This window comes from Balearica regulorum, chromosome W (genome assembly GCF_011004875.1).
Source record: "Balearica regulorum gibbericeps isolate bBalReg1 chromosome W, bBalReg1.pri, whole genome shotgun sequence".
In the NCBI taxonomy this organism is placed as follows: domain Eukaryota; kingdom Metazoa; phylum Chordata; class Aves; order Gruiformes; family Gruidae; genus Balearica; species Balearica regulorum.
In genome coordinates, this window is record NC_046219.1 from 27,143,476 (window position 1) to 27,160,641 (window position 17,166).

General features: G+C 40.6%; 1 protein-coding gene across 1 annotated transcript in view; it reads right to left on the bottom strand.

The window, feature by feature from the left end:
- Positions 1-5,175: 5,175 nt before the first annotated feature.
- Positions 5,176-17,166, bottom strand: part of LOC142599324 (nuclear factor 1-like) — a 32,757-nt gene continuing 20,766 nt past the window's right edge. Inside the window, 3 exon segments of the mRNA XM_075739193.1 lie at positions 5,176-5,217; positions 5,219-5,623; positions 5,625-5,720. Of these exon segments, the coding sequence (XP_075595308.1) occupies positions 5,176-5,217; positions 5,219-5,623; positions 5,625-5,720 (543 nt within the window).

A 17,166-nucleotide genomic window follows, 5' to 3' on the forward strand; every position in this document is an offset into this window, starting at 1 on the left:
CTTTTTTTAAACAGAATTAGTTAAATTCATAGTGAACTAGCCATCAAAAGAAATCACATATATGCCTTTAAAAATCTAAAAAGTACTATTTCAATATTCCTAACAACACCAGTTTCTTAGAGGTCTGTTTACTAAATGTAAACTACAGTATAATTTAAAAATGCCTACCCAAACCTGTTGAAGCTCCTAAGATAATAAATCCATAAAACTCTCAAGAACAGGTCAATAAAGAATGAACCAATAAGCCACTAAGATTTCACTAGCTCCTTTTTATGATACATCACATTTAAAAAAGATTTCTAATGTCTTTTTAAATTAGGTTAGATTTTTCACAGCAAGACTACGCTTAAAATCAATACAGATGAAGTAAAAAAAATTTGAGCTTCAGTTGAGATTGAACTGTTAAGCACATTTTCAGATAAAGTGCTTTACAAAAATCAGTAAGCCTGAGTTAGTTTAAAGTTCAAACTGTTGAAATCATGTGATTTTTTCCACACAGTGCACACAGCAGTCACTATTTCTTGGGATCTGTAAAGTTCTTAGTTGTACAGCAGATGAATCTTTGCACTGAAAGTTTCCCCTACCTACTCTACAGAAAAAAAAAACCAAAAAAACCAGCTTTCTCTCTCTGCACCTCTGCTTTTCCCAAACACACAAGACAATCCTGACAATTCAGGCACTCACATAGGCCAGACTTCCTTCTGTGCAGCCCTTTGGATAGAACTGTTAATCCTTCTTCTTAATTAATGAGGTAATGGTGGTTAACCATAAAGCAATATTAATACTAACTCTCTAGGAAACTTCAACAGAAGTGATGTATCATTTTTGTTGATTTCCTGGTAACAAAAATAATGGAGCTGGAACTGTTACAGCATCTTGATGTTTAAGAACTTACAAATTCAGGACTGTCTGAACAATATCAGACTAAGCAGATGTGTATATATTTTCTGCTCTCTTTCTTGAACAGTATAATATTCTCCCCTCAACTTCGGATTTTATTAATAGCAGGGGATGCAGGTTTCCCTCCCAATTATATCAGTCTTACACAAGGGCAAAGGAGAGTATAAACATGAGTGATTAGAGAAATGTACTGAGGCATGCATTAAAAACAATTGCAAATATTTAGTGCATTTAACATTTCTTCAGTCTCTTAGACTCTCAAAACATTTTTCAAGGTCCACTATGCTTCATTCAGTATGTGATTAAATAGCTAACATCACATTTGCATTTTATTTATGTTGGAAAAGAAAAAAATCAGCGGACACAACACAAGGATTAATAATTCTGCAAATGAAAAACATTGCAGCAGGTTTCTTTACACAAACAGCAATGCAATTTTTTAGTCAGTTATAAGACTAAAACATCTATAAGGATAATAAATTTATATTATCTAGGATTCTATTGCAGCAAACATCTACTGCAGCTTTCATTCAGCGATTGTCAAAGACTTTCTAATATGCCACTGCAATGCAAATACTAAATAGCAAATCAAAGGCATTCAGCAACTAGACAAAGAGGGTCTGATGCCAATCTCAGTGCTACTGGCAACCATTATTGGCATCAAACAAAATGGAGGGGTTTGTAACAACAGAACACAGCATAAATGCTGCACTTATTGACTCAAATGCCACAAAATGATTTTATGAACTGAGATGCATTTCATATCAAATGATAGAGGCTGTCTGATGCCTGACAAAAAAAAATTTGTCAACAGAAGCAACGATCATGGCATTTTCAAGGATTGAAGGTTTTTTTTAAATTCAGGAAAAAAAACCCCCATAGAACAAACAGAACCCCATAGAAATATATCATTAAGAATTATTTTGATGATAAATATTTTAATGGATGAAGTACTGATCACAATATAAACTTCACTGTTTCTTCCTCCAAATCAATCAAAGCAGCAGCACTGCAACCTATGTCAAGCCACTTCTATTTAAGAACCTGAAATACAAGAGGATAGTAAGAGAAAGGGAGAGACAAGCTACATTCTGATAGGAGCAAGCAGAAGAAAATTAAGTTTGTCAATGACAAAAACTTGATAAGCTGGTCCTTATTTCCCCCCCAAGAGAAACAAGGAAGTAGAATCTCTTTTTATAAATAACCAAAAGGATTACTGACATTTCTAGATTTAAAAATTGCCAATATATTGTAACATTACTCTGCACTGCAATGCAGATGCCAACCAACATATCACAGGCATCCTAAACTAAACAAAGAAAGATTGATGCCAATTCTGGTGCCACTGGCAACTATCCTTGGCACTCAAACTATTCTTTCTCCCCACCCCTCATCAGTTTTAAAGCAACAACAACAAGGAAAAAAATCTGCTACTTTGCCCTTTTATATTATTTTTATGTGCTAATTACTTCATATTTAATTTCCAAATTATTTTTATTTCTCTGCTTAGCTTTTATGATACCATTTGATATGATGTGGGTTTTCATCTTCTAAAAGAAAAAGCTACTTGATTAATGAATAAGCTTTGTCTTGAAATATGTGTATTCAAATATCATTTTAACTTTCCTGCACAAAAGAAGCTTAAAGGGACAAATCCTAGATAATTAAGATATTTTGTTCGACACTATCACAGCACACTTACTTTCTATGTTATCCAGGAACAGTTTTAACAATTAAGCAGCCGCTTAAAGTCATTGCAGAACAACTGTTGTATACTTTGTCTACTGCTGTAGAAAAAAATGTTAAATACAAGCACGAAAAAACACCAACAACAATGAATTATATTCTTTCATCATTAAAAGTTCAGAAAGACTAACTTTATGTATATGTTTCTGTAATCATACTGCATCACTTGGATAATTAAACGTGGATTCTAAAAGAGAGGTTCATTTAAATTAAAAAGTTTGTGCTGTGTATGTATTCTCTTAAAGAATGAATATTTATAGATAATAAGAAAAAACCCATTAGTGGTCAAATGAAGACATGTCATTTTACTTTTTTGTTACTAATAAAAAACATTCAGTTAAATCCCTCTAGTTAGATACTGAACATCGGATAACAACCTGCCACCTGCTGTCCTATAGGCCCTTTCTGCCTACTACCAGGACAAGCTGAGAAATGGTCCATCATCTGTGGCAGTTCAAACTTTCCCTAGTTTGGATTTGCAGCTAAGAAATAAATGCTTTATTAGTGTGGACTAGTCAGTAATGCAAAAATTTCCAGAGGATGATACAGTCATAGAAATGACCCAAAAGACCTTTCAGGAAGAAAATGTTTTTCCATGATCTTCATTATCTGAGAAAAAAATCTACTTACCTCCATTTATGATTTGGGGGAACTGCAAATGAATATTGTAATATGTAACTGTTCCCTCCCCAATAAAGAATTATCATCAGTTGATTTTCTTTTAATTCTATAACACTAAACTTATGCAGCTTTTCCATAGTGTACCTGGGGTTTTCCATATTAAAATATCTTTCAAACAAAACTGAGCATACCTGTGTGACTCTGAAAATATAACTCTTATGGAATATTTTGTGAAAATATTACAACATGGTTTGTTGTTTTAAAGTTCAGACAAGTAATATGAGATGGTGTTATCAAGTATGAAAAAACGTAAATAATGTATGCAGTATATCTGAGTATATAGTTATGGTAGTTACTAAGCAGTATTTCTTTGCTAAAGTTTTTTCACATTTAATAATGATGAGAAAGTTTACAATTGTTCTTAAAGGAATTGTAGATTCATCAATGTAAGGAAAAATATTGAACATTAGTAGTAAAAAAGTGAAAATAAATATTTATATTACCTACAAGTCTGTGCAAGTGCCCATACCTGCATCTGTTATTAACATTACTGGAGAAAGACCTATAACAATAATGTTTTCTGAAGCACTAACTGGAAAATACTACTGCTGACATAAATAACAACTGCAAAGGTACTTAAGTACTTTCTTAGTGTGTCCTAGTCTTTCTTGAAGGAGAACGTGACACATCAAATGTATATATCATACCTATACACACTCACATTGTGTAGATAGATTACAGAAAAGTTATAGCTCAGGAGAAAAAGGGCTACATAGAATCAGTTTGACATACTGTGTTGGGTTTGTGTGGCAAGGTTTTGGTAGCAGGGGGGCAGCTACAGGGGTGGCTTCTGTGAGAAGCTGCTAGAAGCTTCCACTGTGTCTGATAGAGCCAATGCCAGCTGGCTCCAAGACAGACCCGCCACTGGCCAAGGCCAAGCCAATCAGCACCTCTGTGATAACATATTTAAGATGGGAAAAAACAGTTAGGGAGAGCTTTTGAAGCCAGAGAGAGGAGTGAGAAGATGTAAGAAACTCTGCAGACACCAAGGTCAGTGAAGAAGGAGGGGGAGGAGGTGCTCCAGGTGCCGGAGCAGAGACCCCCCCTCTGCAGCCCGTGGTGAAGACCATGGTGAAGCAGGCTGTCCCCCTGCAGCACATGGAGGGAGGATGAGGGGGTGTAGAGATTCCACCTGCAGCCCATGGAGGACCCCACACCAGAGCAGGTGGAGGCACCTGAAGGAGGCTGTGGCCCCGTGGGAAGCCCGCGCTGGAGCAAGCTCCTGGCAGGACCTGTGGACCCGTGGAGAGAGGAGCCTAGGCCAGAGCAGGTTTGCTGGCAGGACTTGTGACCCAGTGGGGGACCCCACGCTGGAGCAGTTCATGAAGGACTGTAGCCTGTGGGAGAGAATCACGTTGGGGAAGTTCATGGAGGACTGTCTCCCATGAGAGGGACTCCATGCTGGAGCAGGGGAATGATGAGAGGAGTCCTCCCCCTGAGAATGAAGAAGCAGCAGAGACAATGTGTGATGAACTGACCGCAACCCCCATTCCCTCTCCCCCTGTGCCGCTGAGGGGGGGCGGAGGTTGAAGCTGGGAGTGAAGTTGAGCCCAGGAAGATGGGAGGGGTGGGGGGAGGTGTTTTAAGATTTGATTTTATTTCTCATTCCTCTACTCTGTTTTGCTTGGTAATAAATTAGATGAATTTCCTCTCTAAGTTCAGTCTGTTTTGCTCGTGATGACAATTAGTGAGTGATCTCTCCCTGTCCTTATCTCAACCCACAAGATTTTTGTTATACTTTTTCTCCCCTGTCTAGTGAACAAGGGGAGTGATAGAGCAGCTCTGGTGGGCACCTGGCCCCCAGCCAGGGTCAACCCACCACACATGCTAACACAAAAATGTTGCAACCTACTTCCTACCTTTCTCCTGCATGTAGTATGCTAAAAAAAAAATCAAGCTCCTTGACTGATACTGTTATATGATGTGGTTGGATGCAAAGTGCTGGATTTGTACAATGTGGGGATTTCATGAGTCGTTCTCCATCTGTACTTTCCAAGAGGATGCCTTTGAATAGAATCACCATGACTAGATCCAAACACCAGACTTTGTCAGCCTGTCGCAGACAGTCAATTCTCCTAATCTTACCCTTTTGGTCAGGATTGGACAATACACAGCATGGATGCTTCTTCCCAGTAACCATGAGCACAAAGTCCTCCCCATACTCTTGGTAAATATCCTTGCAAAGCTTGGCAAGGAGCCTGGATGCCCACTTCTGTTTAATTTCAGGCTTCTCACTAAGTAACTCATCCTTAACTGCTCTTTCCTTATCCTTTGACATTTGCTTCTCATGTTTTTTTAAAATACTTGCGTTTTCGAGCCTGAAGGTTGAACCAAGTATAGGCAATTGCACAGATATGTGGAAGAAGTGCCTCAATGAACAGGTGAAATTCATCCTGTGGAAAAAAAAGTGGAAGGGAGGGGGAAGGAAGAGAAGAAGAAAACTCAAAGTCACTTTGTTCTTATAAGCAAGGCAATATCAAGATAGGTTTCTGAAAATATCAAAGTGAAAACCAAGATGAAAACAATAATTAAAATTTAGACAAATTTCTGGATAATCTCTCTTATGTATCACTATCAGGCAATGGACAAAATTACTCAGAGCATCACATTTTATCCACATTTCACTCTTTGAAAGAACCATGTAAATATTTTATTTGATATGTCTCCCCTCACTTCATCCCACAACTCTGTACAGACTACATCATTTAAAAGAGATGCTATCAAGACATTTTGTTTCTAACATGTAAATAGCAAGTGACAGCTAACACCAAGCGAAGTACCATTATACAAAGAGGCCACTATACAATTTAAAAACAAAAAATCTGAGCAGAAACATTTGGAACTCTGAAGTGAATACTACAATTTATTTCTCTGTGGTACAGAAATACAAAGTATATACATGCTCAGTGTAATACCACACAGTTCCCACTTTTGGAGCATGCTCTCAGCAAGAAACTGCTGGTGACACAAAGAGCTTGTGCCTTTAAACTTGATAAATTTTCTTATCAAATGTCCAACATTCCAACACTGAAACAGCACTGTTCCAGTGATTGTAACTAGAGAAATCAGTATACAGTAGGGGAAAGTAGGTAAAAGACACAATATATCATATAAAATACCTGAACAAAAGCTTCTGTAATTTCTACTCTGCATGGTTCTCTCCTACCACTCAAACTCTGTAAAATACAAGTTTATGAAGTTAAGAATTACATTAATGTTTTTCCAGCAGCTCCACTATGACATTTGAAGCACCATCAAGTAATTTTTTTTTAACTGATCACTTCAGTACGGCAATAATTGTAAACCCCTTAAAAATCAGAGTTATACAATGAAAAAATGGCAACTTGGCACAAACATTGTATTCTTTGTTTTTCTGCATGATGTGGCAGGGTGATATTAAAAATGTACCATTGGTCAAACAATGCTTTTGTGATATCCGTGCAATTTAATTATGGTTTTAAAATATCCCTTCCTGTCATATGTCTTCACCTGCAAGTTCATATCTTCTGCCTAGTTGCAATATTTATTGCATTAAAGAGGCAATGCTTAATTGTTTTGTACAAGTACATTCTACAGCAACTAAATTATTTCATTTTATCTGCTTTAAGTATCATCTTATGCATCCATGTTAATATCTAAATAGACCTTTCCCAAAAAGTATTGTCTTTTTCTGTGAAGAAAAATGAATATCATTAATTTGATGTTTAAAACAGAGAAATCTGCTTATCAAGCATTACTATATTTTGGTTTGGAAATCAGACCTTAGGGGGAAGTATCTTTATCTTTGTTTAGTCATATTTGGTTTTAGATACTGTGCAGAGACTGTTCCTCATATGGAATGACACAGTGCAATTAAATTAAAACTGAAACTTGTTTATGTGAATATATTTAAAAACACAATTAAACTAATATTTTCATTACTCTGATACAGAGAATGAATTATATTTAATCAGCAGGCTGAATAGATAAAAAATGCTGAATGTTCAAATTTCAAAAGATTTTTAAAATTTCCTGAATGTTAAAAACCTAAAATATCTAGTCATTTCTCTTCCCTAATCACCCTCAAATCAAAGACAAAGCAAAAGTAAAACTGCAGTTTACATATAGCCATCACTACCTTTATAGAGAAGAGAGCCAATATCAAAAGGCCATTCAGGACATAAATTATTATATTCCAGTACAATGCTTAACAAAGAACCACAATGACAATAATTAAACTGATTAGGAGTTTCCAGCAGAGATTTTTAACAACTCTGATACTATAGTTGCATGTTAAAGTCATGGAAATAGTTAAACCACAAACTGTTCTTTGTGTCAAAAAGCAATAGTGCTATGATTAACCACAGCCCATGATAAGATTCTCCTGTCTTCATATACTTTCTGATGCCATACTTTTTCCTCCTTCAATTATAACTAACACAGAAAGTAATAGTTCTACAGAAGTCATCTTAATAAAAGCAGTTTAATAAAATGTTAATAAACTTTGAATTTAACAGAAACAGCAAGACTGTGTCAGTAAATCATTCCAGTTCATTTTATAAATAAAACAGATTTACTACAGGTTTTGAAAATTCTTAACAGCTGGAGGCTAAAGCAGGGTTGCTGAAGGGCTTGGGAAAAAAAGATTCTTTTGTCCCAGGTACAATAATTTCCCCTATGTCTAAAATAGATTGCAGCATTTCTGATTTGAAAATGGTGATAAAATTGCTGCAGAAATATTCTACAATATTAGAATACCAGAGATCTAGTTTTTCTTTCTAGTAAGAACATAATGAACATTGGATTGGCTTCATCTGTTGACACTGCATATAGCATTAACAATAATAACTGAGAGTACTGTAAATCCATAAATAATTTTATATAGTCAATATTCAAAGTTTAAATTCCAGTCTCCATAATATCATAAAGTCCTAAAACTATAAAATGTATGTTAAAATGTGAGAAAAGAAACACAGCAAATAATGTTCTTTTCTAAAGCAATATTATCAAATAACTTTGAGATTCATTGTACATCTGGATTCCTTTCAAATGAAGCATTATTTGACAAGAAGTGCCCCATAAAAATGATCCTAAATGGAGATTTGCTCTTAATCATACATATTCTGCAGTAAACCTCCTACCTATCTACTAAATTTCATTTTTCCCTGTGCTATTTGTAGAGTTAATGCTGAAACAATTTTTTTTACGTGGCACTTACCTATATGCCATAACTACTTGACATGGTTTAGCCCCAGCCGGTAGCTAAGTGCCACGCACTGCTCGCTCGCTCACCCCTCCCCCGGCGGGATGTGGAGGAGAACGGAAAAACAAGGGCAAAGCCTCGAGGGTTGGGATAAGGGCAGTTTACTGGGACAGCAAGGGAGAGGGAAAACAATCAACAACAGTGCTGATAACAGATATTCACAATGGGTGATAACAGAGAACGATTTTACCAATCCCACGACCAACCGGACGCTCGACCCATCCCAGAGCCACGCCGAACCCACCCCTGCCCGCCTAGCCCCCTTTTATGGTGAGCATGATGTCACATGGTCTGGAATAGCCCCCTGCCAGCTTGGCTCACCTGTCCTGGCTCCTTGGGAAATTAACTCTATCCTTGCCAGAACCAGGACATTATCCACCCCTTATTCCATACCATCTACATCATGCCCAGATTATTTTACAGAACTCATTGCCTTACTCTATGGGCTATCGCTCTAAAATGTCTGTCGAGTTCATTTAGTCCATGGCTTTGGGTTCCATCTGCCATTACAGTCTCTCAGGGCAGGAGCAATGGTGCATGCTGCTGGATTGTTGCACGCTGCATCCGGAGACTTCACAGCCAGTGTATCTGGTATGGTCCATGCTCACAGTCTGGATGCCAAAGATGTGATTTTTCGATGAAGTTTCTGGGCACCAGTTGAAGGCAGTTCTAGTTCCATCATCGTGGCACTTTGTTCAGTTTCAAAGCCCATCCTTCATTAGTTTTGGGTGATTCTTATGGTCATACCATTGATACAGTATATCACTATTAATATCATACAATTTAATTTATGGGCTATTTTCACCCAAAATCAAATCCCCTTGGGGTACACACCGGACTTCCCCATCCTTTCTCATCACCCACCAAGTGCACCCTGGTCCCTGAGCAAAAGCAATCCCGCAGATGGGCTTGCCTTTGCCTGAAGCAGGGATAACCCAAACTGTTTTACCCAACATATTTTTCATGCGCACTACAGGAACTTTATCCCCTTCTACTGGGCGTGGAAATTTTGATTGGGCAGGGCCAGCTCGATTGGCAGATCCCCTAGTGTTAACTAACCAGGTGACCTTTGCTAAATGCGTATCCCAGTGTTTGAGAGTCCCACCACCCATTGCCCTCAGGGTAGTTTTTAACAGCCCATTACACCTTTCAACTTTCCCACAGGCTGGTGCATGGTAGGGGATGTGATACACCCACTCAATACCATGCTCTTTGGCCCAGGTGTCTATGAGGTTGTTCCGAAAATGAGTCCCATTAGCTGACTCAATTCTCTCTAGGGTGCCATGTCACCACAGGACTTGCTTTTCAAGGCCCAGGATAGTGTTCCAGGCAGTGGCATGGGGCACAGGGTATGTTTCCAGCCATCCAGTGGTTGCTTCCACCATTGTAAGAACATAACGCTTGCCTTGGCGGGTTTGTGGGAGCGTGGTGTAGTCGATTTGCCATGCTTCCCCATATTTCTATTTCAACCATCGGCCTCCATACCACAGAGGCTTTACCCGCTCGGCTTGCTTGATTGCGGCACACGTTTCACATTGATGGATGACCTGTGAGATGGCGTCCATGCTCAAGTCTACCCCTCGATCACGAGCCCATCTATATGTGACATCCCTTCCTTGGTGGCCTGAGGTGTCATGGGCCCAACGAGCTATAAACAATTCACCCTTATGTTGCCAGTCGAGATCCACCTGAGCCACTTCAATCTTGGCAGCCTGATCCACCTGCTGGTTGTTCTGATGTTCCTCAGTGGCCTGACTCTTGGGTATGTGGGCATCTACATGACGTACCTTTACAACCAGCTTCTCTAGCCGGGCAGCAATATCTTGCCACAATGGGGCAGCCCAGATGGGTTTGCCTCTGCCTTGCCAGTTGCTCCGCTTCCACTGCTGTAACCACCCCCACAGGGCATTGGCCACCATCCATGAGTCAGTAGAGAGGTACAGCGTTGGCCCCTTTTCTCTTTCAGCAATGTCTAAAGCCAGCTGGATGGCTTTCACCTCTGCGAACTGGCTCGATTCACCTTCCCCTTCAGCAGCTTCCACAACTCACCGTGTAGGACTCCATACAGCGGCCTTCCACCTCCGATGCTTTCCCACGATGCGACAGGACCCATCAGTGAAGAGGGCATATGATTTCTCATCTTCTGTTAGTTTATTATACAGTGGGGCTTCTTCAGCACATGTCACCTCCTCCTCTGGTGACATTCCAAAATCTTTCCCTTCTGGCCAGTCTGTGATCACTTCCAGAATTCCTGGACGATTGGGGCTTCCTATTCGAGCTCGCTGTGTGATCAGCGCAACCCACTTCCTCCATGTAGCATCGGTTGCATGGTGTGTAGAAGGAGCCCTCTCTTTGAACATCCAACCCAGCACTGAGAGTCGGGGTGCCAAGAGGAGCTGTGCTTCAGTGCCAATCACCTCTGAAGCAGCTCGAACCCCTTCGTAGGCTGCCAATATCTCCTTTTCTGTTGGAGTGTAGCGGGCCTCAGATCCTCTGTATCCCCAACTCCAAAACCCCAGGGGTGGACCTCGAGTCTCCCCTGGTGCTTTCTGCCAGAGACTCCAGGCAGGGCCATTCTCCCCGGCTGCGGTGTACAGCACATTTTTCACATCTAGTCCTGCCCGGACTGGCCCAAGAGCTACGGCATGAAGTATTTCTTGTTTAATTTATTCAAAAGCTTGTCGTTGCTCAGGGCCCCATTTGAAATCATCCTTCTTCCGGGTTACATGGTAGAGAGGGCTTACTATCAAACTGTAATTCGGAATGTGCATTCTCCAGAAACCCACAACACCTAAGAAAGCCTGTGTCTCCTTTTTGTTGGTTGGTGGGGACATGGCTGCTATTTTGTTGATCACATCCATTAGGATCTGACACCGCCCATCATGCCACCTTATTCCTAAAAATTGGATTTCCTGCGCAGGCCCCTTGACCTTACTTCGTTTTATGGCAAAGCCAGCCTGCAGTAGGATTTGGATTATTTTCTTCCCTTTCTCAGAAACTTCCTCTGCTGAGTTGCCCCATACAATGATGTCATCAATGTATTGCAGGTGCTCTGGGGCTTCACCCTTTTCCAGTGCACTCTGGATCAGGCCATGGCAGATGGTGGGGCTGTGTTTCCACCCCTGGGGCAGTCGATTCCAGGTGTACTGGACACCCCTCCTAGTGAAGGCAAACTGTGGCCTGCACTCTGCTGCCAAAGGGATCGAGAAAAATGCATTAGCTATATCAGTTGTGGCATACCATTTGGCTGCCTTTGACTCCAGTTCATATTGAAGTTCCAGCATATCCGACACAGCAGCACTCATGGGCGGTGTGACTTCATTCAGGCCACGATAGTCTACTGTCAGCCTCCACTCGCCATTGGACTTCCGCACTGGCCGTATGGGACTGTTAAAGGGTGAGTGGGTTCTGCTGATCACTCCCTGACCCTCCAGTTGATGAATTAGTTTGTGGATGGGAACCAGGGAGTCTCTGTTGGTGCGGTATTGCCACTGGTGCACAGTTGTGGTAGCAATCGGCACCTGTTGCTCTTCAACCTTCAGCAACCCTACAACAGAAGGGTCCTCCGAGAGACCAGGCAAACTAGACAATGGTTCAAGTTCCTCCGCTTCTAAGGCAGCTATTCCAAAAGCCCACCAGTAGCCCTTTGGGTCCTTGAAATACCCCCTCCAGAGGTAGTCTATGCCCAGGATGCATGGAGCCTCCGGCCCAGTCACAATGGGGTGCTTTTGCCACTCATTCCCAGTTAGACTGACTTCAGCCTCCAGCAGAGTCCACTGTTGGGATCCCCCCGTCACACCAGAAATAGATATCGGTTCCACCCCTTCATAGTTCGATGGCATTAGGGTACACTGTGCACCAGTGTCCACTAGGGCCTTGTACTCTTGTGGGTTCGATGTGCCAGGCCATCGGATCCACACAGTCCAATAAACCCTATTGTCCCTTTCCTCCACCTGGCTGGAGGCAGGGCCCCTCTAATCCTGCTCGTCATAGTCACTACTCACCTCTTGCAAAAAGGACTTAGAGGTCCCTTGAAGAGGATCAGAAGTGCGATCTGGCCTTTCACTTGGTCTGGGGGGCTGCCCGGTGGAAACTGGAGCAGCATTCTTTCTGGAAGAGTCCCTTCTTACAGCTGTCTTGCCTTGTAGCTCATGTACACGTGCCCATAGGGTTGAGGTGGGCTTCCCATCCCATTTCCTCATGTCTTCTCCGTGGTCACGCAGGAAAAACCACAGGATACCTCGTGGTGTGTATGCTCTATATCCCCTCTCTGGAGCAGAAAAACACTTACTCCTAACAGCTGAAATGCGGGTCTGTACAGGTGGGGAGTAAGATATATCCTCTTTGAGTTGCCGGACCTCCCGGGACACTTTCTCCACAGCCGAGACTAGGGAGGAAGAAAGGCTCTCTTCATACTGCCGGAGCCGGCCAGCCACTTCGTCCACCGTGGGTGCCTCTTCACTTTTCCAGTCGATTACTGCCAGTGAGTTGGCGTACGATGATGGTGCACTTCGCACAAATTTTCGCCACATGGGTCAGGTACAGTGGACTTCATCGGGGTCTGTGGGCAACTGTGCATTGTCCGGATCATAATAAACCATCTCCCGCACAGCTAATTCCCTCAGGTACTGGATACCTCTCTCCATAGTGGTCCACTTGCCTGGCCGATGGATGACATCTTCGCTGAAAGGATACCTTTCCCTCACACTTGACAGGAGTCGCCTCCAGAGGCTAAGGGCCTGTGCCTTCTTCCCAATTGCCTTGTCAATGCCCCCTTCCCTAGACAAGGATCCTAGCTGCTTGGCCTCCCTGCCCTCCAGTTCCAGGCTACTGGCCCCATTATCCCAGCATCAGAGCAGCCAGGTAATAATGTGCTCCCCTGGAAGGCAGCTGAAATCTTTCCACATATCTCACAGCTCACTCAGGGACAGGGATCGGGTGATCACTTCTGGTTCTGGCTCTTCTTCCTGTTCACGTGATGGCCCCAGTTCATCATCATCTTTCACTAAGCGAACTGATTTCCTTGTGTATTTCTTTTTGTGTATAGGGGCAACTGATACTGGTATGGGTTGATCTTTTGGCTCGACTGCAGTGCCTAGGCAGCTGCAGTGCCTGTGGGTCCACTCTCTCCCTCTGGATGGTGCTGTCTAATATCAAGCAGTGTTTGATAGATTGTGGCCAGGGCCCAGCACAGTAAGTTGTGTCTCCTTAGAATCCCCACAGCATTTCCCTTTCAAATATTCCACCATTTTATCAGGGTCTTGCAATTGTTCAGGAGCAAAGCTCCAAACCATTGGGGGTGAGAATGTCTCTAGATACCCACCCATACTCTCCCACATGCCATGCCAGCCCTGACCCTTCAGCCTTGGGGAAGATCCCAGGGTGGTACTCTTGAAAAGATTTTTGCTAACCCTGAACAGGGGTGGGAAAGCATTCAGGAGACCTAGCAACAGGAATATACTGGCCTGAACATTCCAAGGGTATTCAAAATACTCAAAAATTGTTGTAACCATCCAAAAGGGAAAAGGGGAGGTAAAAGAGTGGGAGAAGGTATCCCCCCCATCTTCCCCATAGATTGGGTCCAATTATTAATCAATTCTGAAAGATATTGACCGAGGTACAGGCCTGACCGAAATGCTACATACACATACCAGCTCAGACCCATGACTGTCAATGATATCTTATCATAAGTCAATATCACACAATACAACAACATGAGAACACAAACCCCTCTCCCAGAGGTGATAAACAGCACCACAGGGATTACATAGAGTAAACACGGGTTTACAAACCAGAGCCATGTGACCAAACAGAACATCATTATGACCAGCGACTGTTTCAATAACATTATAAATGCTTATAACAACTTTGTTTTAACACACTTGGGTCAGACTTGTCGTTGTCACAACCCCTCCAGCCCCACGTTGGGCGCCAAAAAGGACTGACGTGGTTTAGCCCCAGCCGGTAGCTAAGTGCCACGCACCGCTCGCTCACCCCTCCCCCGGCGGGATGTGGAGGAGAACGGAAAAACAAGGGCAAAGCCTCGAGGGTTGGGATAAGGGCAGTTTACTGGGACAGCAAGGGAGAGGGAAAACAATCAACAACAGTGCTGATAACAGATATTCACAATGGTGATAACAGAGAATGATTTTACCGATCCGACGACCGACTGACCAGATGCTCGACCCCTCCTGGAGCCACGCCGACACGCCGAACCCACCCCTGCCCGACTAGCCCCCTTTTATGGTGAGCATGATGTCACATGGTATGGAATAGCCCCCAGCCAGCTTGGCTCACCTGTCCTGGCTCCTTGGGAAATTAACTCTATCCTTGCCAGAACCAGGACACTAGTCTTTCAACTAAGTGATTTATGCAGGTAAAATTTTCAAATGTCTTAAGAAATTATGCTGGTGAATCAATGTGCACTGACAATTTAGATTAAAATAGAAGTTATTTTGAAATATTTACATAGTTTGCAAATAACTGAAAATTATCTATACTCTAATTGTGGTATAATGATAGGCCAGTTTTCTTTTTCTAATAGTTAAAAGGGAAACATAAATCATTTCCTCTTCCTTCTACCTTTCCAAACTTTGTATCAGTTAATCCAAGCTTGAATAAAGGGCCATACAATAAATAAGGTAGATATCTAGCAATTATACATAGGAAACCTTGCATTCTCAATTTCACTGCATGGATTTTCTCTGTCAATAAATAAACAACATATTCTAGGGAGGGAAGAAATTTAAAATATATATCAAGATTCCTGGACAACCGCAATATAAAAATAAACTATGGTAAATATATGACAAGAGACTGACTGCTTAAAGGCATGCAATAACTGCATCCTATCATGCTTCAGCAAAAGAAGTAAATGAAGTTTATATTAATTCAAAAATAAGGGTAAGGGGGTACATGGGGGATGAGAAAACAAAACAAAAACCATTAAGTTTTATTTGGTAAGTCTTCATTCTTCCTTGCAATTATCTCATATTCATATAACTGTAATGATAATGGGTAATGCTCCCAACTGCAAAGGACTGACTTAAACCCACACTTTTAGATTTCAGATCTGGTTTTAAAAGGTGCTACAATGCTCTCTCCACGCAAAGTGAACTACTGCTTCTGCAAGAACCTTCGTCCAATCAACTATTCTATTTTCATCTGTGTTAAGAATTTATAGCAAACATTTTTGAGCACATATTACTATAGTCGAATTGTATCTGAGGCATCTTACAGACAGACTATACAACAGATACAGCTCTGATAGTTTTAACTCAACTACAGCCAAAGATTAATCAATCTTTTACTTTAAATAAACAAATACATTCTCATTTACCCTGTAAACTTAATCTTTAAAATTCGGCAAAGAAAAGATGACTAAAGAAACCCTTTAATCATTCCAAGCAGAAAAAAAGTTAACAAATTGAAGGAAATCAAAATTGCTGCAACTGTATTCCATATATTCATTACTAAATACAAGCCACTTCTACATGGCACATGATACAGCATGATTAGAAAACAATATATAGAAGTTTTTAAACAGATGAAGATAAACAGTGCTTCATTTATGCTTGCAAAAAACCAATGAATTATATTTTAATATAAACTTTAGTGACATTTTAATATAGATTTGATAAAAATAATGGATTTTATTACATCTTTAACAGAAAAAGTCCAAAAAGCAAACATATGGGGGAAAAAGTCATTAAAGCAGAAAATAACAAAAGTCCTATGTGCTTTATTACAGGTAGACGTTAAAGTTTGCTATTTTCAATGTAAAAAAAATACTTCGTTTCCTTTGTATTACTCATATATATAAAAGTGTAGAGGTCACAGTAGCTGTCAACTATTTCAGAGAAAGGACAGCATTTGGAGATATTTTTTTAACTAATCGTGGACTCCACCAGAATTCTGAAGTGTGTAACTGTAAACGTGTATATCTGTTACACAAAGTGCAATCTATAAATAGTATATTATTTTTCTTTTATAGTGTAACTATTTCAATTTCCAGTTTTGCGCCACTCAAATTCACATTTACTTGCTGAAAATACCCGTATTTAAGTCAATCACACATAGATATCAAACAAAATATAAACAATAAAAAAATGCATCAGCCAAAAAGCTACAGAACTGTAACCAATCACTAAATAAGCCTTATCATTGTTTTCATCTTCATGCATATTTTATGAATGCTTTAGTCCTTTTAAATCACAATGCTTTTTAATTATCAAATAACTGAAATCATAATTATCTGTTCACTATGCAACTATAAGTGCATTATTACGTGTTTAATACTAATGTAACAGTAAGACTTGGTTTAACGCATTTTCTTAAGCTATTTGCTACACCAATGTGGAAGCAAGCAATTATCAATCAGTTTGCATCACATCCTCCTAAGACTAACTAGCACAAAAACTTCTGAGAACAAACCCATAGCTTTACAGATATAATTTACTATTCTGAATATGCGTCAGTATCAAGATGCTTATTTCTTATTAAAGCAATAATGACAAACATGCTCTGTGGACACTTATGTTTAACTTCTGAAGGATTACTTCCTATACCACCAATGTCTCAAAATAATAGTTTTAAAA